Below are 19431 nucleotides of genomic sequence, written 5' to 3'. Positions count from 1 at the left end.
CAAACAAAAACCCAGTGAATTCTACCTCAGTTCAAACTGACAGGACAGCTTACCTTTGAGTGACTTCAGTCAATTCCCCCCTCAAGCTATGCAAAGCCCTTCTTTTCTATTACTTTTGTGGTTTATTAAGAATATCATTCTAGGGGCGCCTGGGTGGCACAGTCGGTTAAGCGTCCGACTTCAGCCAGGTCACGATCTCGCGGTCCGTGAGTTCGAGCCCCGCGTCGGGCTCTGGGCTGATGGCTCAGAGCCTGGAGCCTGTTTCCGATTCTGTGTCTCCCTCTCTCTCTGCCCCTCCCCCATTCATGCTCTGTCTCTCTCTGTCCCAAAAATAAATAAACTTTGAAAAAAAAAAAATTAAAAAAAAAAAAAAGAATATCATTCTATGGAGCAATTCTAGAGTTTAAAAAAACAATTTAATTGGAGAGCAAGTTATATGAATGCAAACACGACAAAACAAATGAGCACCAATGAGCACAATCCATCTTGAACGAGTTGTATTTTTAGTAATGGAAACATGCAAAAATCAAGCTCTTTATGTGTGTTTACTTATTGGACCACCTTCCAGGACTGAATATTTAGTCATTGCAACTGTAGTTGATCAAATAAGCATCCTTTTGGGGTCTAGGATGGTGATTCTATCCTTCCACAGTTAAATATACTGGTTAAGAGCAGATTATTGAGGCACTTTTTGATCACAGACATTCAAATGTAGTGGTAGAGAAGCATGTAACTTTCTTTTCCCTTCCAACTGAAGGGGATGCTCAAACTGGATTATAGTAGAGGAAAACTCAATCAGCTGATGTCCAAAGAGTGAGATCCTATCAAAGGCAGCCAGAGGAACAGAAAGAGCAACTTAGAATAAGTTCGAAGGAAACTGATGTTCTTGAATAACAAAAATACCATCACTGTGCCCTCCAAAAGTGAGTCTGAGCCTGGTGGGAAATGAAGCCAGACAATCAGGTCAATTTCATCAAAAGTACAGCAGGTTGAGAATGTTAAAGGACCAGATAAGAAAATAAGTACCTGTAGCAGGATTGTAGAAGGAGGGATGATTCACTCTGGAAGTGAAGGGACCACTTCCAGACTCCTGTAGCTTGCTATGGTTTGCAAAACCGAGAGCACATTCCAGAGGGACCGAGCCAGAGCCAACATCCAATGGGATGGGTTGTCAGACCTGGAATGGGGCTGCCTCAAGAGGTTCTGTGTTCTCTATCACTGGAGGGATTAAAATTCAGGAACATTTCCACAAAGATCCTTGAACAGTGAGAGAGGATGGAATGGATGGTCCTAAAAGGAACTTTCGGGGTTCTATTGGGAATTTTGAGTATGAAGGTAAAGGTTACTGTCCAGACTAAAGCCTGATGTGTTTACTTATTCAACTCAAGCTTACATCACCAACTCTAACTCTCCCCCTCTTTTATTTTCACAATGGATTGGGTATCACCATCATTAGAATAGCATCACATATATTTTGGGTTTGAAGAGGAGTCTAATGGTGGGACCCCAGGTTAGTAGCTTATTATTAGTTGTCACCCTGTTCTTTGGCCCTGTTTTGTGGCCCTGTTCTTTGAAAGTTGAATGACTCTATGGTATTTTGTAACCTATGACTAGAATAAACAATAGGCAATATTCCCAGGAGACAGTCAATTCATCACTTTTTTTTTAATGGAAAAAGAGTCAGCAGAAGACAGCCAAGCAATAAATGTAATATTAAAGATAGTCAAAACAAAGGAAATATAATTTTGTTCAGAACTAGAAAAAAAATCCACTGCTATGTCTCAATATATATAGCCTATAGCAAGTTCCCAGGAACTTATTTTCCAAATATAGACTAATAGGTCTTCTTATCCACTAAATTCAATCCATCAGTGAAAGAGGTCAGGAAAGGTGCATGAAATTAGGAGGATTGATGAGCTGAGTGTCGTTGTGATTTTGTTTCTTATACAACTTGAATTTATGCTTTGAGAATTTGGAGTCTAAGAAAGTGGTACAATTCCAATAGCTTCACAGAGATATTTTTGGAGCAGGCCACAATGTTCTCCAGTAAGAGAATGCATTCTATCCCCACATGCTATTGTAGAATCATTATTCATTTAACAAAATGTGGTCTTTTCAGGTAGCAAGTTTAGTTCTATAGTTAAAATGGACTTTAAGTATTCTGGAATATATCTAGAAAATATTTTGTAAAATTTCATATATTAAAAAAAACTAAAAAAAAAAAGAAAATATTTTGTATATATAAAATACAATATTTTTTAGAAATTTTCCATGGTGGCACAAACAATACAGGAAGACTTTTTTGTTTATATGTAGTGTGGACTTTGAAATTTGCATACGTGTATGTGTTTTAAGTGAATTTTGAAAGTCAGCAAAACATAAAGTCAATCATAAAATTATCCCCTTTGCTTCCAAATTGTGCAATAATCACAGTGAGGAAGAATTAATTTTTTTTTTTTTTTTTTAATTTTTTTTTTCCAACGTTTATTTATTTTTGGGACAGAGAGAGACACAGCATGAACGGGGGAGGGGCAGAGAGAGAGGGAGACGCAGAATCGGAAACAGGCTCCAGGCTCTGAGCCATCAGCCCAGAGCCCGACGCAGGGCTCGAACTCACGGACCGCGAGATCGTGACCTGGCTGAAGTCGGACGCTTAACCGACTGCGCCACCCAGGCGCCCCAAGAATTAATTTTTTTAAAAAAGCAAATATTTGAGAAAAGCCTTTGTGTCTTAATACCATGATAATGGCTTCATTTATCAACAATTGAGTGCTCATCAATGCCAGGTACAGAAGTGAAAGATAGTTTTAACTTAGAGTGCTCGCCAAGTTAGTCAGCTAGTCAGTGCTAGTGAGGGAGATAAACTAGGCAGCAGGAGTAAGTGTGATAGGAGACACAGGTGCACGCAGGACTCCTTGGGAGATCTGAGAACCCAGTGTGGCCTGAAGGCAATGGAGGTGAGCTGGGCTGGATAAGAGCTGCACTGGACTCCGCTAAGCACACCAGAGACAAGCACCAGGAGGCACCAGAGAGCAGCATGTGTGAGCTAGGTACCTTTGGCTTCTTCCCCAGCGTTGTTCACTTCCCAGAGAAAATAAGATGTTCACAAACTCCATTTTTGTCAGTTTAAATGTTGAACAATAGGAAAATCTTTCCAATGGATTTTCTTTTCGTACACTTTGCAAAGTCAGCAGCAGAAAAGTGATGAGGAAGGTCCTATCCAAATGCCTTCGCTTCTACAACTGATAGGTGCATCCTCCCAGCCTTTGACCCAGGGGAGTTCACTTCCTCCACAGTCAGCATTGTTCTGGGAAGTGTCTTAGCTACATTTTCACAAATGTCTGATCTCTTTGTATCAACAAATGCTGCTCTTTGAGCCGCATGGTGGTTTCTACTTCTTTCCCTTTGTGTGTGTGTCAAATTAGAAAAAATGAAGGAAACTCTTTGAGATGAGAACATACTGTTATTTTTACTTACTTTCAAATAGCATCTTCCCTGTAGATTTAATATTGAAGGACCTGGACAAATAGAAGAAGGATAATTCAGTGTTCCTCTCAAATGTAGTCTTACATTGCCAGTCCTCATATTTTACCTGTAAATCTCAATTGGTAAAACTATTCGGCTTTACTAGTTACTCATAATGGATTTTCTTGTAGCCACATTTCTGTTGTAGTTCAAATAACTAGAAGAAAATAAGGAACATAAATTACTTGTTTTATGTGAAAATTGTCTTTCGTATGCAGTCCACAAAAGCAAATATTTTGGACATTTTTAGTATGTATGAATCATTAATGAAAAGAATCATTTCTGTTTTTCTATTGGCATTTTATTTTTTGTGCATGCTTTTCTTCCCTGAATCTTACCCTTAAAAATCATCTGCCTGTATGATTTTCTCAGTATGCTACCACCTTAGCCACCATAGTCCCTCAGGAAAAAAAATGGACTTCATTCAAATTAAGGTTGGTAGGAGAAAATACGCTCTTTGGAAAGTCCCAGTCTTGAGCAAGAGAAAATATAAGTAAGATAGTAAAGATGAAAAGAGTTTAAAAGACTTGGTAACTGATGGTGTGGCCTCAGTTTCTGGTTCTGTCATTTTCTACCCCAGGCAAATTCATTATCCAGTGACCTTCAGTTTCCTTTTCTGTAAAAGGATGTGATGGATAATACCAGCTCTTATACACACCTACCCATCTACCTGCCTAATTAGACAGAGGTTTCCTGAGCATTTAAATAGGTAAAAGAACCTTAAAACGAAGTAGGATTTACAAATACTAGTTGTTATGGCAACAACTTTCCAATGCACAAAATATGATCCTATGACGTTATATTTTATATACAGTACTTAGCATAATAGGCATTCTCTCAATGAGTATTTGCTTTCCTTCTTTCTCTCAGCTTTTCTTTCAAGGCTGCATATGTCCCATTTGTCTCCATTTACCACAAGGCTTTCTGTTGTCCTGCATGCTTTGGTCCATTGATGCTCTAATTATTCTTCCCTCATTCACAGGCTCAGAGAGGCAGCTGGCCATCAGCCAACTTTAGTAACCCCCTTCTTAGTTTGGACATCTGATTGTATAAAGAGCCTAGTTTTAAATTTCTGTGCGATTAGAACATAGATGGGTGGATATTGGTTTTATATCCCATAATACTTAATCCATTTGTACCAATGGCATTTACTGGGGTGCGAATGTTCACCAGTTTTGTGAATAACAATATGCATCATGTGTGTTTTACAAACAACTTTAACTCAGTACCGTACTTTTTACTTATGTGTTTTCTCACCAAATACTATTAAGCAACTATTTTCAATGTTTACAATAATAGTACCTAAAATTTATTACGTACCCACTGTGTGTCAGTGTTTTACAGAAATGAAATTATCTTCACCACACTAGGAGCTATTATTTATGCATTTTACAGATGGGGAAAACAAACCACAGAAAAGATGTCAGGAGGCAAGATACCATCACAGTTGGTATCATCACAGAGCCTCTTTCCAGAATGACTGGATTAATTCAAGTTCCCCTATTATTATTGTGCACCCTTAGATAAATTACTTACTCTTTCTGTGCCTTAGTTTTCCCATTTATAAAGTGGGGAAATAATAACACATCCCTCATACTGTCATGAAAGGCAAACACTGTCTTTCCCCTGAATGGCATTTTAGGTTCTCTTCACTACAGCAAAAATCTGCCTGCATATTGTTCGCTCCTCTTTCTTCCCATCATCAATAGTATTTTCAATGAGACAATTCTCCCAGAAGTGGAGATACAGAGTGCTATTTGATGATTTATTGCCTTACATTTCGGTGTTCAGTAAACACAATGGAATCCAAAGACAGGCTCCGTCACGTTAATTTTTGGAGCCTAAGGTACTTTAGTGTCCCTATGGGAAAGTGACTTCAGATGAAACCCAGTTCTCAAATTTATTTCATTTTGGCTAAAACCATAACAAGTGCTTTCAGCACACTGAAAGTGTTAAGCCCCAAATGGCAAGCTTGTACTGCACACATTATTTTTTATTATAGCTTTACTTGGTTTGAGGGTTCCTTTCCTTTTCCATGCTCTTAGATGCATTTAACAGGGACAGATATAACATAAAGTTATTTTATTGCTAATGAAAGGGCCCTGGCCTGAAGTCAGAAACAACTTTGTCAAAATCCTAAGAATAAGAACAATAAAATAAATTGCATGCTATTTGAGTCCCTTTAGAAGAGCTTTTGTCATTGAGAAAATGAGTGTGGATAAATATCGATTGTTTTTTCTCAAAAGCGTTTCCCCATTTCCAAAGCCCGTTGTAAGTCGGTGCGCTCTCCTGTGTCCCCACAGGCACCAGCATATTCACCGTCTATGAGGCTGCATCCCAGGAGGGCTGGGTATTCCTCATGTACAGAGCCATTGACAGCTTCCCCCGCTGGCGGTCCTACTTCTACTTCATCACGCTCATATTCTTCCTGGCCTGGCTTGTGAAGGTACCATAGAAACTGGCCCCAGTGGAATCTGTCTGCCCCCCACCCCCCGCAGCCTCTGATGATGTTTTGTTTGCTTTTCGTTGCCCTACACTTTCTCATCCGGGTCGGGATTTTCTTTCAGAACGTGTTCATTGCTGTCATCATTGAAACATTTGCAGAAATCAGGGTACAGTTTCAGCAGATGTGGGGATCGAGAAGCAGCACCACTTCAACGGCCACCACACAGGTACCCATGGGGGGGTGATGTCCTTTCCCCGCTGGAACGCAGGCACACCCTCAGTGGGCCCTGAGGGAACGTGGGAAAGCCCTGGGATAAGTGCCTTCTGCAGTCAGACCCACCGAGGGAGCTATTCAGCAATGCCCGTGCACAGGCCCAAACCCAGAGCAACCACATCAGCTTTTCTGGGTGATAGGGTGAGGGTACCTGTGGTTTCATCAGCTCCGTGGGTGGGTTTGACACAAAACCCACATTTACTATATACGTTTGATTTCATTCGGTCATTACAAGTCTTCAGAGAGCTTGCAGGTAAAAGTGGAAATGGTAGAATTTCCCGGTTTTAAAAATATTTATTCATGTGATCAAAAACCAATATGATGGCCTTTATATATGGGACTAGAATTTTTTTTGGAATGGGAAATAGGTTTCATTCAGACCGATCCAATCACAGTATAGTAAATTATGAAGAAGACCTCATAATGCATATCTGATTTTTGAGGAATCACTACATATTCAGAAGGGGAGCCCTATGCTCCCGAGAAATTGGGAGTGCCCTAGAATTTGGTTAAAAGCTTCAGGGTAGTTATTAACTAGGAGGGTAGTCCAGATCCTATGTCTTTGTTTTTAATTTTGGCTTTGTTTTGTGTGTGGATTTGGAGGGGGGGGGGTGGTTCTTTTTTGTGTGTTTAGAAAGAGGAAGGGATGGGATGCCTGGGTGGCTCAGTCGGTTCAGCATCCAACTCTTGATTTCAGCTCAGGTCATGAGCTCACATTTGTGAGACCGAGCTCTGCATCAGGCTCTTTGCTGACAGTGTGGGGCCTGCTTGGGATTCTCTCTCTCCCTCTTTCTCTGCCTCTGACCCACTCACTCACACACTCTCTGTCACTGTTTCTCTCTCTCAAAATAAATAAATAAACTTAAAAAAAAGAAAAAGGAAGGGAAGGTTTATATGTCTTAGTCTAGTTTGAATCTTTATATAAGAGAAAGAAAATAAAAGTTCCTGAATCAAGCATGAAATTATTTTGATGCTCGTGACTACTATTTTAATATTAAACTGTAAGATAAATTTAATGTAACATTGTAAATCATTATACAAGTCTGTGGACAAAGGTATTTGTGAAACCTCCAAGGTACAAATCTGGCTTTGAAAAGCTTCAAATTGAGCTTTTATGAATTACATGCTAAAATGCTATTAAACATGCTATTATTGGGAAAAGCCTTAAGCAACATCTTTACGGTGTTGTGAAGGTTTGAACTGACTAGCCAATTCATTATAGATGAAATAGTATTAGTACTATTCAATTTTGGCAAACAACTATTCAAACTTTTATGAAAGATTTTTTTAATGTTATATAGGTTATATCACAGATGTAAAAAAAAAGCACATCTAGTTTTTATTTCTTCTGTCATCTCTTCTAGGGAACTATGAAATATAATAAAGTTCAAGGTCCACTCTGGCTTGTCTTTTAAGTCAGGTGACAACGTCTGGAAGGTGTGTTTTCTGCTATAAGACGTTGAGAACTAAATAGAGCATAAAGCTAAGAACTCAGCGCAGAATTTACATTCAGTGTTCCTAAGAGATGACCTAAAATAAAATGACTTTAAAACCACATTATGCTTATTAAGTAACTCTTATTTATAAAGCCACAGCTGGAAAAGTCGTGTTTGGAAGCTCCACCAAATCAGCTAGCAGTTCTAATAGAAAGTGAAATGGGAAGGGACTTTGAACAAAGTTGTGCAAAATGGTTTTGATGCAAAATTATACCTAATCAGGAGGAATAAATTGGTAATTCAGAGGTAATGCGTCTAGGTATTCAGCAGAGGTAATCACACAGAGAATCCTGAAAAACCTTCATTAAGAGAAATGCTGTGGCTGAGGACCCGGTTGCTAGGCAACCAGAGCTCCTGCAGCAGCCTCGGGAAACATCACTTGGGCTGCCTGGCAACAGGCTGCAGGCCCCGCCCAGCCCCTCGCCAGCCAGGAGGCAAGTGGCTCAGATGCTTTTGTGTCTGAGGAGAGGAGGGACATCATTTCCTGCGATTCTGTTAGATTTGCAAAATCTGGCAGAACTCTGTGCACAAGGACTTCACGTGGAATAGTTGTAAAAACTAAATCATTGGGGTGCCTGGGTGGCTCGGTCAGTTGAGCGTCCACCTCAGCTCAGGTCATGATATCATGGTCTGTGTGTTCGAGCCCCGCGTCGGGCTCTGTGCTGACAGCTCGGGGCCTGGAGCCTGCTTCAGACTGTGTGTTTCTCTCTGTCTCTCTCTCTCTCTGCCCCTCCTGCACTCATGCTCTGGCTCTCTCTCTGTCAAAAATAAAATAAAACATTAAAAAATTTTTTTAACTACATCATTAGTTTATGATTCTAATAAAACAGACAGGCATTAAGAGAATAAAACAAAGATGGCTATTGTATTGCAAAGCACACAGCTTTGCGGAACTGGAGCCACTTCCTGCCATTCTCTAGTATGTGGAACATGTGCAGTGGTTCTGTGTAACTTATCCTCACAGAAGGGCTAAGAGGATCTCAGGCTTAGTGCACCTGTTGGTGTCTTTGGGTCCCTTGACTTTTCAAGAGCATTGGTGTTGAGAAAGAAAATTATACTTATTAATGGGATGAGGAAGGGGCTTTCTGATATCTTAGTTCAAGAGGACTTGCCTCTGATGTGGACCGTACAGAGGCAAAAGAAAACCAGGTGATGAGAACTGAATGGGTTTGTTTTGTTGTTGTTGTTGTTGTTGTTGTTGTTGTTGTTGTTTTTATTAACAAAGCAGTCTGCTTTCGACTCACAGCATAGAAACAAATTACGGGAAAAAATAATGCCAAAGGACTTGTGGAGAGACTGTAATATAACATGTCACAGGAAAACAAAGAGAAAATGATGTGGAAAATTTCAGAGGAGTAATCATTAGTTTGTCTGAGCTCTGATGGAGATGATGGCTTTCATACTTGCACAATTATTAGCCGTGGGTCACGGTGGCCCCATGCTCAGCTGTGTGTTGGGTTAAAGGTCAGGAAACCCATAGGTCTGTGATATAACAGCACGTGCATAGGTCCACAGTAGTGTGGGTGTATTGTCCCAGAGCTGGATGCTGGGATGCACAGAGTGCTAGTAGGAAACATCCTGAGCTTAGCCGCTGTCCATCCCAGGCCTCTGTTCTCACGCCTTAGCTGCTTCACCTCAGCACCTGTCACCAGTCACCAGTCATGTGGTCTTCCGATTACGCTGATTCATGGTGGAGATAAGCTTGTTTCACTTTGCCTGGAGGAGAACGAAACTGTTAAGCTTGAAGGCCACACAAGGCTACATTTGTGTTATGTGTGCTCAAAAAACACTCGAGCTAGGCTCTGGCAATTAACGTGTACCTAACCTTTATGTACGAATTATAGTTCCCTAGGGTCATACTGAGGGATATGGAGGGACAACTGGCAGCTCAGGACTCGAGCCCTGAGGGTTCCTGGCTTGGGATGTCCTGTTGTCTACCTCACATAGCTGTCACATTAACCAATCTAAATGTTGTTTTATAATTCAGGGGACTAAAGACAAATGGAACCTTGGACATGTCTGAATTTCCTTCACTTCATTTTATACAAAGGGGTGACCTTGAGAGAACACTTTTACTAACAATTAAATTGATTCGTTTGATTTTGGTCAGCTGGAAAAAAAATAATTTAACAGAGAAAACTAGTCTGCTACTGATCAAAGCAAATCTATGCCCCAGGGATCCTTTGTGTCATGATAAGAGACCATAGGCTGCACATACAGAAGATTTTTAGCTAGTGACTGACAGGATTGCTTTTGTCTTTTCTCCTTAAAAGGAGACACCCAGAATTTTGACGGGAACTTTAAAAGACACCGTAAAAGGTTTGCATTTCAACCAATGTATGTAGTCTCAGAATGAGCCTATTCATGGGGATGTGCTTGCTTCTACCACTAAGAATACCTTTCAAAATTCATTCTAAAGGGAATCAGAATCCTGTACGTGGACACCTGAGCAAAGTAATTTGTAACTTCCATCTTTGATCAAAGAATCTTTGGGTAAATGTGCACCCCCATCTTGTCACTTAAAAATACACATGTGGTATAAAGACAGATGGTAGCTATCCTTGGGGTGAACATAGCATAATGTAAAAATAAATCAGGGTACTGTTTCATGGGATAATTAAATTGAGCATATGTGGAACAACATTGTGTAGGATGTCCTATGAAAGGTGCTCTCTGTATATGTTTTGAAGTTCAAAATAAGTAGCATACTTGGCAAAAAGCCCCCCATGCAGTCTTTGAAAAGTATTGATTCTAGGACATAAACAACTGATACACCATTTTCTTGAGTTGCAGGTTTGCATTGTAGAGAATTGTCAATTCAACGATTAAAAAAAGTTTTCTTTTTTTAAAAAATATTTTTAATGTTTATCTATTTTTAAGAGAGAGGGAGAGAGACAGAGTGTGAGCGGGGAAGGGGCAGAGAAAGAAGGAGACACAGAATTCAAAACAGGCTCCAGGCTCCAAGCTGTCAGCACAGACCCTGATGTGGGGCTTGAACCCATGTACCATGAGATCAGGACCTGAGCCCAAGTTGGACGCTTAACCAACTGAACCACCCAGGCACCCCTAGAAAAACTGTTTTCTGGTAAATACATATATGGTCTGTGAATTTTGGCACTTGTCCCTGACTATGTCACTTATTTTATAGAGGGAAAGTTGTCTTTCTGCAAATGATCTGCTCCCAGGAATCTTAGGTATGGGATCTTTGCATAGGCTAATATTTCCATCGATAATTACCCTTTTGAACACAGACTAACACAAGGACATGAATAAGTATGGCAAAGGAAATGTCTACTTACATGTGTGAAGCTATGGCCTTGGGCAGGAAAAAAAAAACTAGCTTATAGTTAGTGTCTTAGAAAAATAAAAATCGTTAATCCCAACTTACCTCACTGCCAACCACACCCCTCCTGCTACACACAAACCCATAAGGAATTGGAAAGAAAATATACTAGTGGGGAAATAGTGGGCAGTGTCTTCCCACTGGCTGTAATATTGATGGATGACTAATTTTTGAGGTAGTAGAATGTGCAGTAAGATAATAAACTAGGCAGCCAACAATCCAGATATCCAATCCAATAAATATCAGATTTTAGTATCCTGTACCATTCTGGATTTCATCACTTATGTATTTTAAGGCAAAAGAAACTACTTTTCCCTTCATAAATATGTACATAAAATTCTGCTGAGCAGATTAATTTGGCCTAGTTAAAATAATTTCACAGAGTCTAAGTGATATGTCAGTCTCCTACCATTAAAATAACACCAGCCTTATTCCCTGTGCCACATGCATACTTCTTATATTATTTATCCAGAGAATATTTTTCTGTTGGCTCAGTGAGAAATGTCCACTAAATAAAGATAAAAATTTACAACTCCTAGTAAAAATCACACTGGACATAATGCTTGGGAATTCTCATTTTCATTTTCTCCCAGGTCTAATATGTAATAATCGATAACCAATCTAATGGGGATAAAATGCCTACTTTAAAGTCTAGTCAAGAAGAATATTTGGGCAATTATATGCCAAGGATGTATAAAGCAGAAAGGACCTGATGCATAGCAAGGGCTCAATAAATTCAGGCTAGAGATTACCATCATTCTTATTATGATTATTATTCACTTAAGTTTTCAGTGTTCAAATGAACATAATTGGAATGACTCATGTTCTAAATATAAATCCATAAAAAGACACATCTTTGATAACATAAAAAATGTAAGCGCTGGAGACATAAAGTAGGAGTTCTCGATGTTCCATATTAAGTGTCTCTGACTCATCTCCTTCTTTGTCTTGAAGATGTTCCATGAAGACGCTGCTGGTGGATGGCAGCTGGTAGCCGTGGATGTCAACAAGCCCCAGGGACGCGCCCCAGCCTGCCTCCAGGTGCAGTAAATACCATTTTTAAACTCATGCAGCAGAGTTCTTTGACTTTTATCCAAGGAACTCTATGTCTGTCCAAATTCATGGTCCTGGAGTCAGGGACAGTATTTTGCTCCATCCTGGGCACTATTTTCCCAGGATCTACCTATTTTTTTCCTAAGATACACAGCAAGGATTTGGTAAATTTCAAGCAAATGAATGCACACAGGTAATGCTAGCATCCCAACAGTATTAAATCAGTGAAATATTCTGTTGTCATATTAAATGATGTAAAAATATTCTTCTACAAAGGCCTGAATTGTTTACATGAGGGTGGTCACAATCACAATCCACTTAACTGAGTACCTTCCCAAGGAACTGGGAAGGAATATTTTTAATAGGTAGCTTATTCTGCCTCTGCAAGCTGTCTGAGCAACAGGACATAATAAAGGTGCTTCCTTAACAAACTGCACCTGCTGCAGATAAGGCTATGGGATGGTGGGTGGATCCTAGGGCCTTGGGAAGCCATCAGGGGACGTCCCATCGGGTTTCTGGTCTGTGGATGTTTTGGACTTATCCTCTACGCTGATCTCTTCATAAAGCCCAATAAACTCCTTTTCCTTGGTGGACTGCCCTGGCATCTTCTCTTGCTTTGTTCTCCCTCTCTCCCTCCAAATATCAGTAATTCGTGTTCAAAACATATCACCTTTCCAAAAGTAGCATCCTTACCACCCCACTGCATTTTCACTTAGTCCATTTCCTTACTCTTTAAGGGTGAAGAGTCAAGCCACATCATCCCGGGGAGAGGGAATTGATTCTTTCTCCTGTGGAATTTGATTCTCTTCACTGTCTTTTGTTTTCAGTTACAAATCCTTTTCTTACAAGGGGCTGCTTTTGTAGTTCTTTACATCCGTCCCCATAAATCGGGGAAGGGTTTTTCATCTGCTTCAGGATAAGAACACGCTTTTCTTTCTTTTGGATCATACTCTAGGTGGGGGTTAAAGATTGATACATTTCAAAGATTGATACATAACATAAGCAAAGTATTGTACTTTGGACCATTACTGTGGCATTTGACCATATAGTTATTTGTTTCTATCAGTTAAAAGAATGAAGAGGAAAAGAGGAAACATTTGTAAGGAGTATTGATAAGACCTAATATTATTTTGTGGCTTCTTTCTGTTGTATATTGGATGGTGCTAATAATTTAACTCCTACGACTGTGTCTGGTACTGCCATTGCTACTGACAGTAATGGCAATGACAGCATGGTAGTGGTAGCTTCTTGCCTAAAACGTTACTCAGTAATCAGTCATCAGCTGATAATTAGTGGCACTAAGATAGTCCTGCTTTCCTGGAGATTACTTCCGGGTGGGTGGAGAAAAACCAGCGTCTAAAGAGCAATTACAAGAGCAATGAGGATTTTATTTATTTATTTTTTCAATATATGACATTTATTGTCAAATTGGTTTCCATACAACACCCAGTGCTCATCCCCAAAAGTGCCCTTCTCAATACCCATCACCCACCCCCCCCACCCCCCATCAACCCTCAGTTTGTTCTCAGTTTTTAAGAGTCTCTTATGCTTTGGCTCTCTCCCACTCTAACCTCTTTTTTTTCCTTCCCCTCCCCCATGGTCTTCTGTTAAGTTTCTCAGGATCCACATAAGAGTGAAAACATATGGTATCTGTCCTTTCTCTGTATGGCTTATTTCACTTAGCATCACACTCTCCAGTTCCATCCACGTTGCTACAAAGTGCCATATTTCATTCTTTCTCATGAGCAATGAGGATTTTAAAGAAGTAAAGCAGGATGCTATGGCAATCTACATTTTGGAGTCCTCACTCCTCCTCTGAGAGGTCAAGGAAGGCCCTCACTCGGTATAGCCCAGTGATGGAGAAAGACTGCCATGCTCCCTCAGCCTTTGTAGATGAGGATGTGAGGACCCAGAGGGCCTGGGTGAGCTCCTAAACTTGCACCTCTCCCAAACTGAGAGGCCCTGGGTACACCTGGGTCTTCAGGCTCCTAGCTCCATGCTGTATCTAATGGAGAAAAATACGCCAAGGAAACGTAAGTTTGTAATAGAAATAAACTATCAGGCCAGCCATGAGTACCAAATCAAAGTCTTACAGGGGCCCTGAATACGCTGCCTAAAATGTATTAAATGCTTGTTGAGTAGATGCGTCAAGGTTGCAGTCTGGATTGAGAAAGCAAGTTATTAGCCTCCTTATCACAGAAATTTGAGATGGCAAGAGATAAATGGCCAGGAGAGTGTAATGAAAGAACAGCACTGTGCATGGATATAGGAAAATAAAGGTCAGTGAAGGGGTGGGTAAATGTTAGGCTAGAAGTATGTCAATGTTGGATCCAAGAGACCTGCATATTAGACATCTTTGTGAATATGGTGGCATGTTTGATAGGTTTTATGAATAATGACACATATGGTTTGAAGTGAAGGTGAATAAATTCTGACATTTCAATATGAAGAAAGTTCCACTGAGCTCAGCTTTACATGTTTGGTCCAAAATCAAGCTTTCCAGAAGAGTGTACCTGAAAGAGTACAAATGAAAAGTGGGATGGCCAAGGGATCGATGGGTCTGAGTGGACAATAGATTAACCATTCATCATTTAATTCAAAGAGAAAGAAAGAAAAGAATCAAGTAAAGAAAAAAATATTTAAAATAAAATGGCCATGAAATACTCATTGGCTTTTTATTAATGACTAATGCCATCTAAAAACTAGGTAACAAGAAAATTTTCATTGGAATCATCCACTCGCTCCTGCCTGGAATCATAATGATATCTCACCCTCAAGGGCAAACAGTAGAATATATCACTTCTTTTCATTTTTAAAATGGGCAAAATGTGACGTTACATTCTCCTAAAGCATATTTTAAACTATAGGAATGACATTGAAGAATAAGTATTTGCTTTAATTCCTTCCAGCTTATCCTCCATCATCCCTTTCCAGAGGTAGCCTAGAGGTTACCAAGAAAGCCAGTTTTTCTACTCCTGCCTTTACACTTTATATCTCTTATAAAATAGCATTTCTGCTTGCATGAGGCTCTGTCATTTTCATTGTTTCCTCTTTCTAGAACACTCTTCTCTCCCACTTAGAATTCACCTCAAAAGTCACTTCCTTAAGGAAGCCTTCCTCATCCTCAAAGAATACATAGGTGCCCTGGTTGTATATTTCCACATGTTATGGGTTTGTCATGATTTTAGTAAAATAAATTAAAATGGTATCATTCATTACTTAAAGTCTGTTTCTCCAACCAGAGATAACTCCATAGCAGTAGGGACCATAACGATCATGGTCACTGCCAGAGCTATTCCTGATACAGGGAAAAGGCTCAATTGGTGTTTACCAAACAAGAGAACAATCAAGTGAAAGAAGGATCTAGAACCTTCTTGGCTTGTGCAAGTATTCATTCGACTTCTCACCTACAAGAAGCTCTATTTGTTCTCTTGGTCTTATTTCTAGGAACCAGATATTGAGTGGATGATACCAATAACATTATTTCTATACAATAATTTATTTTTAAGTGTAAAACAAACAATACTTTGGGAGTTGGTTGAAGGCATCTTTCAAAGTTGGATAATGTTGAATGCTTTTGCCAGTGTGTCTCTTCTCAAACATGGTGGCAGTCAGCAGGACCTAGCCATGACTTTGATTATTTCCTACGGCTTTCAGGAGTTTTTATCTTCTTCAGCATGTGAAATAAATGGGTCTAAGATTAGAAATGTAGTCTCCTTGTTGGGATGAGCACTGGGTGTTATACCTAGGAGATGAATCACTGGAATCTACTCCTGAAATCATTATAGCATTACATGCTAACTAACTTGGATGTAAGTCAAAACAAACAAACAAAAAAACCAAAACCAAAAACAAAAACAAAAAGACAGAAAAGAAATGTACTCTTACTCAGGAATGACATAGTTGTAAAAAACCAAAACCATTCCTATCTTAACAAAAAAGTAGAATTTATTGGAATAAAAAATATGAACAGCTGTAATTAATTTGAGTTAGTAATTTGGCCATCATTAAAATAAATCAGAAAAATTAGGTATGGATAAATATTTGAGAGATGGCAGACTGGTCGCCCAGAGTTCCTATTTGAGTATTGAAGAAACCATGGATTTTGTCCTGCGGGTGGAACTTTGTTTGAAACTTTGACTCCAGGTTTTTTTTTTGCAATGTTTATTTGTTTATTTTGAGACAGAGAGAGAGAGCAAGCGAGCAGGGAAGGGGCACAGAGAGATAGAGAAAGAGACTGAATCTCAGGCAGGCTCTGCACTGTCAGCCCGAGCCTGATGTGGGGCTCAAACTCAGGAACCGCGAGATCATGACCTGAGACAAAATCAAGAGTCAGGTGCTTAACCGACTGAGTCACCCAGGTGCCCCTGATTCCAAGTTCAAAACACAAAATATTTTACCCAGAAACCCATATATCCTACTGCTTTGATAAAATAGATAACTAATGAAATAAGTTATAGTAATAGGATTTTAGTTCACATAGATGGCATAATAGTAAGTAATGCATAAATTTCAATTATTCCAAAACAGCCTTTCCATAAATTCTGTTTTCAAATATTCAAAATTTTAAAACCACCTACCACGTAAATGGAGACTGGCTTGAATGCCTTTATAAGTGAAGGATATTTAAAAACCATATCTGCATAAGAGACTGTTGAAAACTGAGAACAAACTGAGGGTTGAGGGGGGGTGGGAGGGAGGGGAGGGTGGGTGATGGGTATTGAGGAGGGCACCTTTTGGGATGAGCACTGGGTGTTGTATGGAAACCAATTTGACAATAAATTTCATATATTTAAAATAAAATAAAATAAAATAAAATAAAATAAAATAAAATAAAATAAAAACCATATCCGTCCTTGTTTCCTGTGACATAGCTTTGGGTTTGCCTACTTTCTTCATTGGTGTTATTCCCTATATTTTTATTTTCTATTCTGTTTTCCATATGCTAGTCTACTTTATTGGTATGAACATCTACGTGTATTTCCTGCTAACCATAAGTAATTAAATAATTTAATAAAATAAGATTGATTGATTTGGCTTAATCTTCCCTACTACTGTTCAACTAAATACATAGTAGACTGATCCTTCTGTGATTCTGGGTGTTTGATGTGTAATAGTTTGTCTTTTTGTATGTATGTATGTATGTATGTATGTATGTATGTATCTAAAAGATATATGTGTGTGTATATGTGCATATGTATTCCTGCAATGTAAAAAATACGTGCGTATTTATGTATATGTATATACATACAACATAATATGTGTATATACCTGCATGCATGCATATATATGCATACAATATATGCATCTGTATATCTATACATACATTTGTTTTTACATTGCAGAAATAAATCTATTAAGATTTTATATATTCCATTGAGCAGTGATGGGATCTGAGCAATAGGAACAGGGTTTTTTTTTTATTGTTTTCCTACATTACTATGTACACACATACATATTTTACCTCATATTCATTGCAATCATTGTGGTATCCCTGCTTCCTCTTTCCATATATTGATTATGGTGCTTTCAAATGAGTTAGGAAACTCAGAGTTCTTCTTACTCTTCTAAAGAATAATGGGCTTTAAAGAGCCAGTTGTAGACGGAAAAAATAGGCACCTTTGATCTGCAATTAGAAACTTAGAAATTCCACTCTGTGTTGTGAGACACAAATTTTAAGTGTAATCGTAGCTATAATTATAACCATAATGAGAGTCATATCCAGGCATACAGGGAAAGGATTCAATTTGGCACCCTTAGGGTGGTCTTTTCTGTTTTTACAATAAACGAAAATGCATATATGCTCTTAAATTTAATTGCAAAACCACAAGTTCAGAGCAAAACCTGCTAGGTTATGTGTGGTGAGCTCTGTGATAACACTTGTTGAAATTTTCAATGGATTAACTTAGTGCTAACTTAATTAACTTAATTTTCCTAGGACATTTTTCATTTTTAGCCACTTATTAATGAAATTCATACCACGTTTAATAAGGAACTTAGCCATAGGAAATCTGAAATTCCTTATAAATTCGTTCCTAAGTGAAGGACAAATAAGCGAACCTCCTGTAGCCCCTGAAACACTCCCTCTCTGCACCCTGGTGCTGCCTGGAATGTCTTTCTGCTTCTTTCTCTACTTCCCTGGGCACTGCTGCCTTGCTCGTCATCTGAGGTCCCACATCTTCCTGCTGTTGGTTCTTAGGATGGGAACAAGATGGCTGGAAATGACAAGGAAAAGCCTGAGAATAAGGATGAGCCAAGACTTAGACCTGGTTTCCTTTTCTTTTTGTGCTACATCTGCCTCCAGCACATGGCTCCTGACTCCCTTCCCTCTCACACCTGCCTTCCCAGGTAATTCATGAAGCAATACCCAGTACAGCCTTGTTCCTAAAGGAGAACAAATCACCCTGTTATACCTCTTAGAAAGTAGGCTCTAGAGACAGACCTATTTCAGCTATGCTATTTATTAGTATGACCTGGGGCATATTTCTGTAAAATAGGGATAGTGTCTCCTTCCTCAGTCATGAGGATTAAGTGACTATTTATGTCCTACTCAAGAATTGTTTAGTTGCAAGGAACAGATGTGATGCTCACAGGGGGCATTTGCATATAATCAGGCCCACCAGGCAGCTGTGCTTTCTTTGTCTTTCTCTCACTCTCTGTTGGAGGCCACACAGTTTTGCATCTTTGCTTCTGTCTGTGCATCCTGCCTCTATTTTCTCCCCGAAGACTGGTTTTATTCTGTTTCTTGCACAGTGCCAAAATTTGGCTGCTTACAGCTGAGTTTGGTGACTTCTCATTCAAGAGCTCTGAAGAGACTCACTGGAAAACATCCAAAGATGAACATGAAGCAGGGAGACCCTTCGTTTCCTAGTTGGCCACCCAAAATGGGCAATTGGCCAGAGGCAGTAGGTCATGGGAATGGAATGAAAGCAGCAAGTCCACTTAAGCCAAGTTTTCCCACAGTAGGAACCCAAAGTAATTTTCCCTCCTTCATTCCCTCTGAAAACCTTGTCTCACCTCCACCTACAAGAGCCACTACTCATTACCACCGTGAGCTTCATGGAGCTGGTGGAGAAGGGACCTATCTTTTTGGCCATGTGAGTAGTAGGACTTGACCTCAGAGGTAGTTTACCTCAGAGGTAGTATTACCAGTAATACTACCTGGTAGTATTACCCAGAGGTAGTTTCACTAGTAAACTTTTAAGTCTCACAGGATTTGAGAAGTCATTTAAAGGCTAAATAGACTGTTAACGGTCTGACCTGATGTTCAAATCACTCTGTATAAGATAGTTTCT

At 39.4% G+C, this 19431-nt stretch overlaps 1 protein-coding gene across 5 annotated transcripts in view; it reads left to right on the top strand.

Moving 5' to 3' along the window:
* The window catches only part of NALCN (sodium leak channel, non-selective), a 320527-nt gene that overhangs the window by 107764 nt on the left and 193332 nt on the right, over window positions 1–19431 (top strand). For all 5 annotated transcript variants that reach the window (XM_045481393.1, XM_045481373.1, XM_045481362.1 and 2 more), the window contains 3 exons: window positions 5829–5971; window positions 6093–6197; window positions 12038–12124. In XM_045481393.1, the coding sequence (XP_045337349.1) occupies window positions 5829–5971; window positions 6093–6197; window positions 12038–12124 (335 nt within the window). The remainder of the gene's footprint in view (window positions 1–5828; window positions 5972–6092; window positions 6198–12037; window positions 12125–19431) is intronic.

This window comes from Leopardus geoffroyi, chromosome A1 (genome assembly GCF_018350155.1).
Source record: "Leopardus geoffroyi isolate Oge1 chromosome A1, O.geoffroyi_Oge1_pat1.0, whole genome shotgun sequence".
Taxonomy (NCBI): Eukaryota; Metazoa; Chordata; class Mammalia; order Carnivora; family Felidae; genus Leopardus; species Leopardus geoffroyi.
The sequence above is the reverse complement of the archived record's forward strand: the minus strand, read 5'-3'. Positions and strand labels throughout refer to the sequence as shown.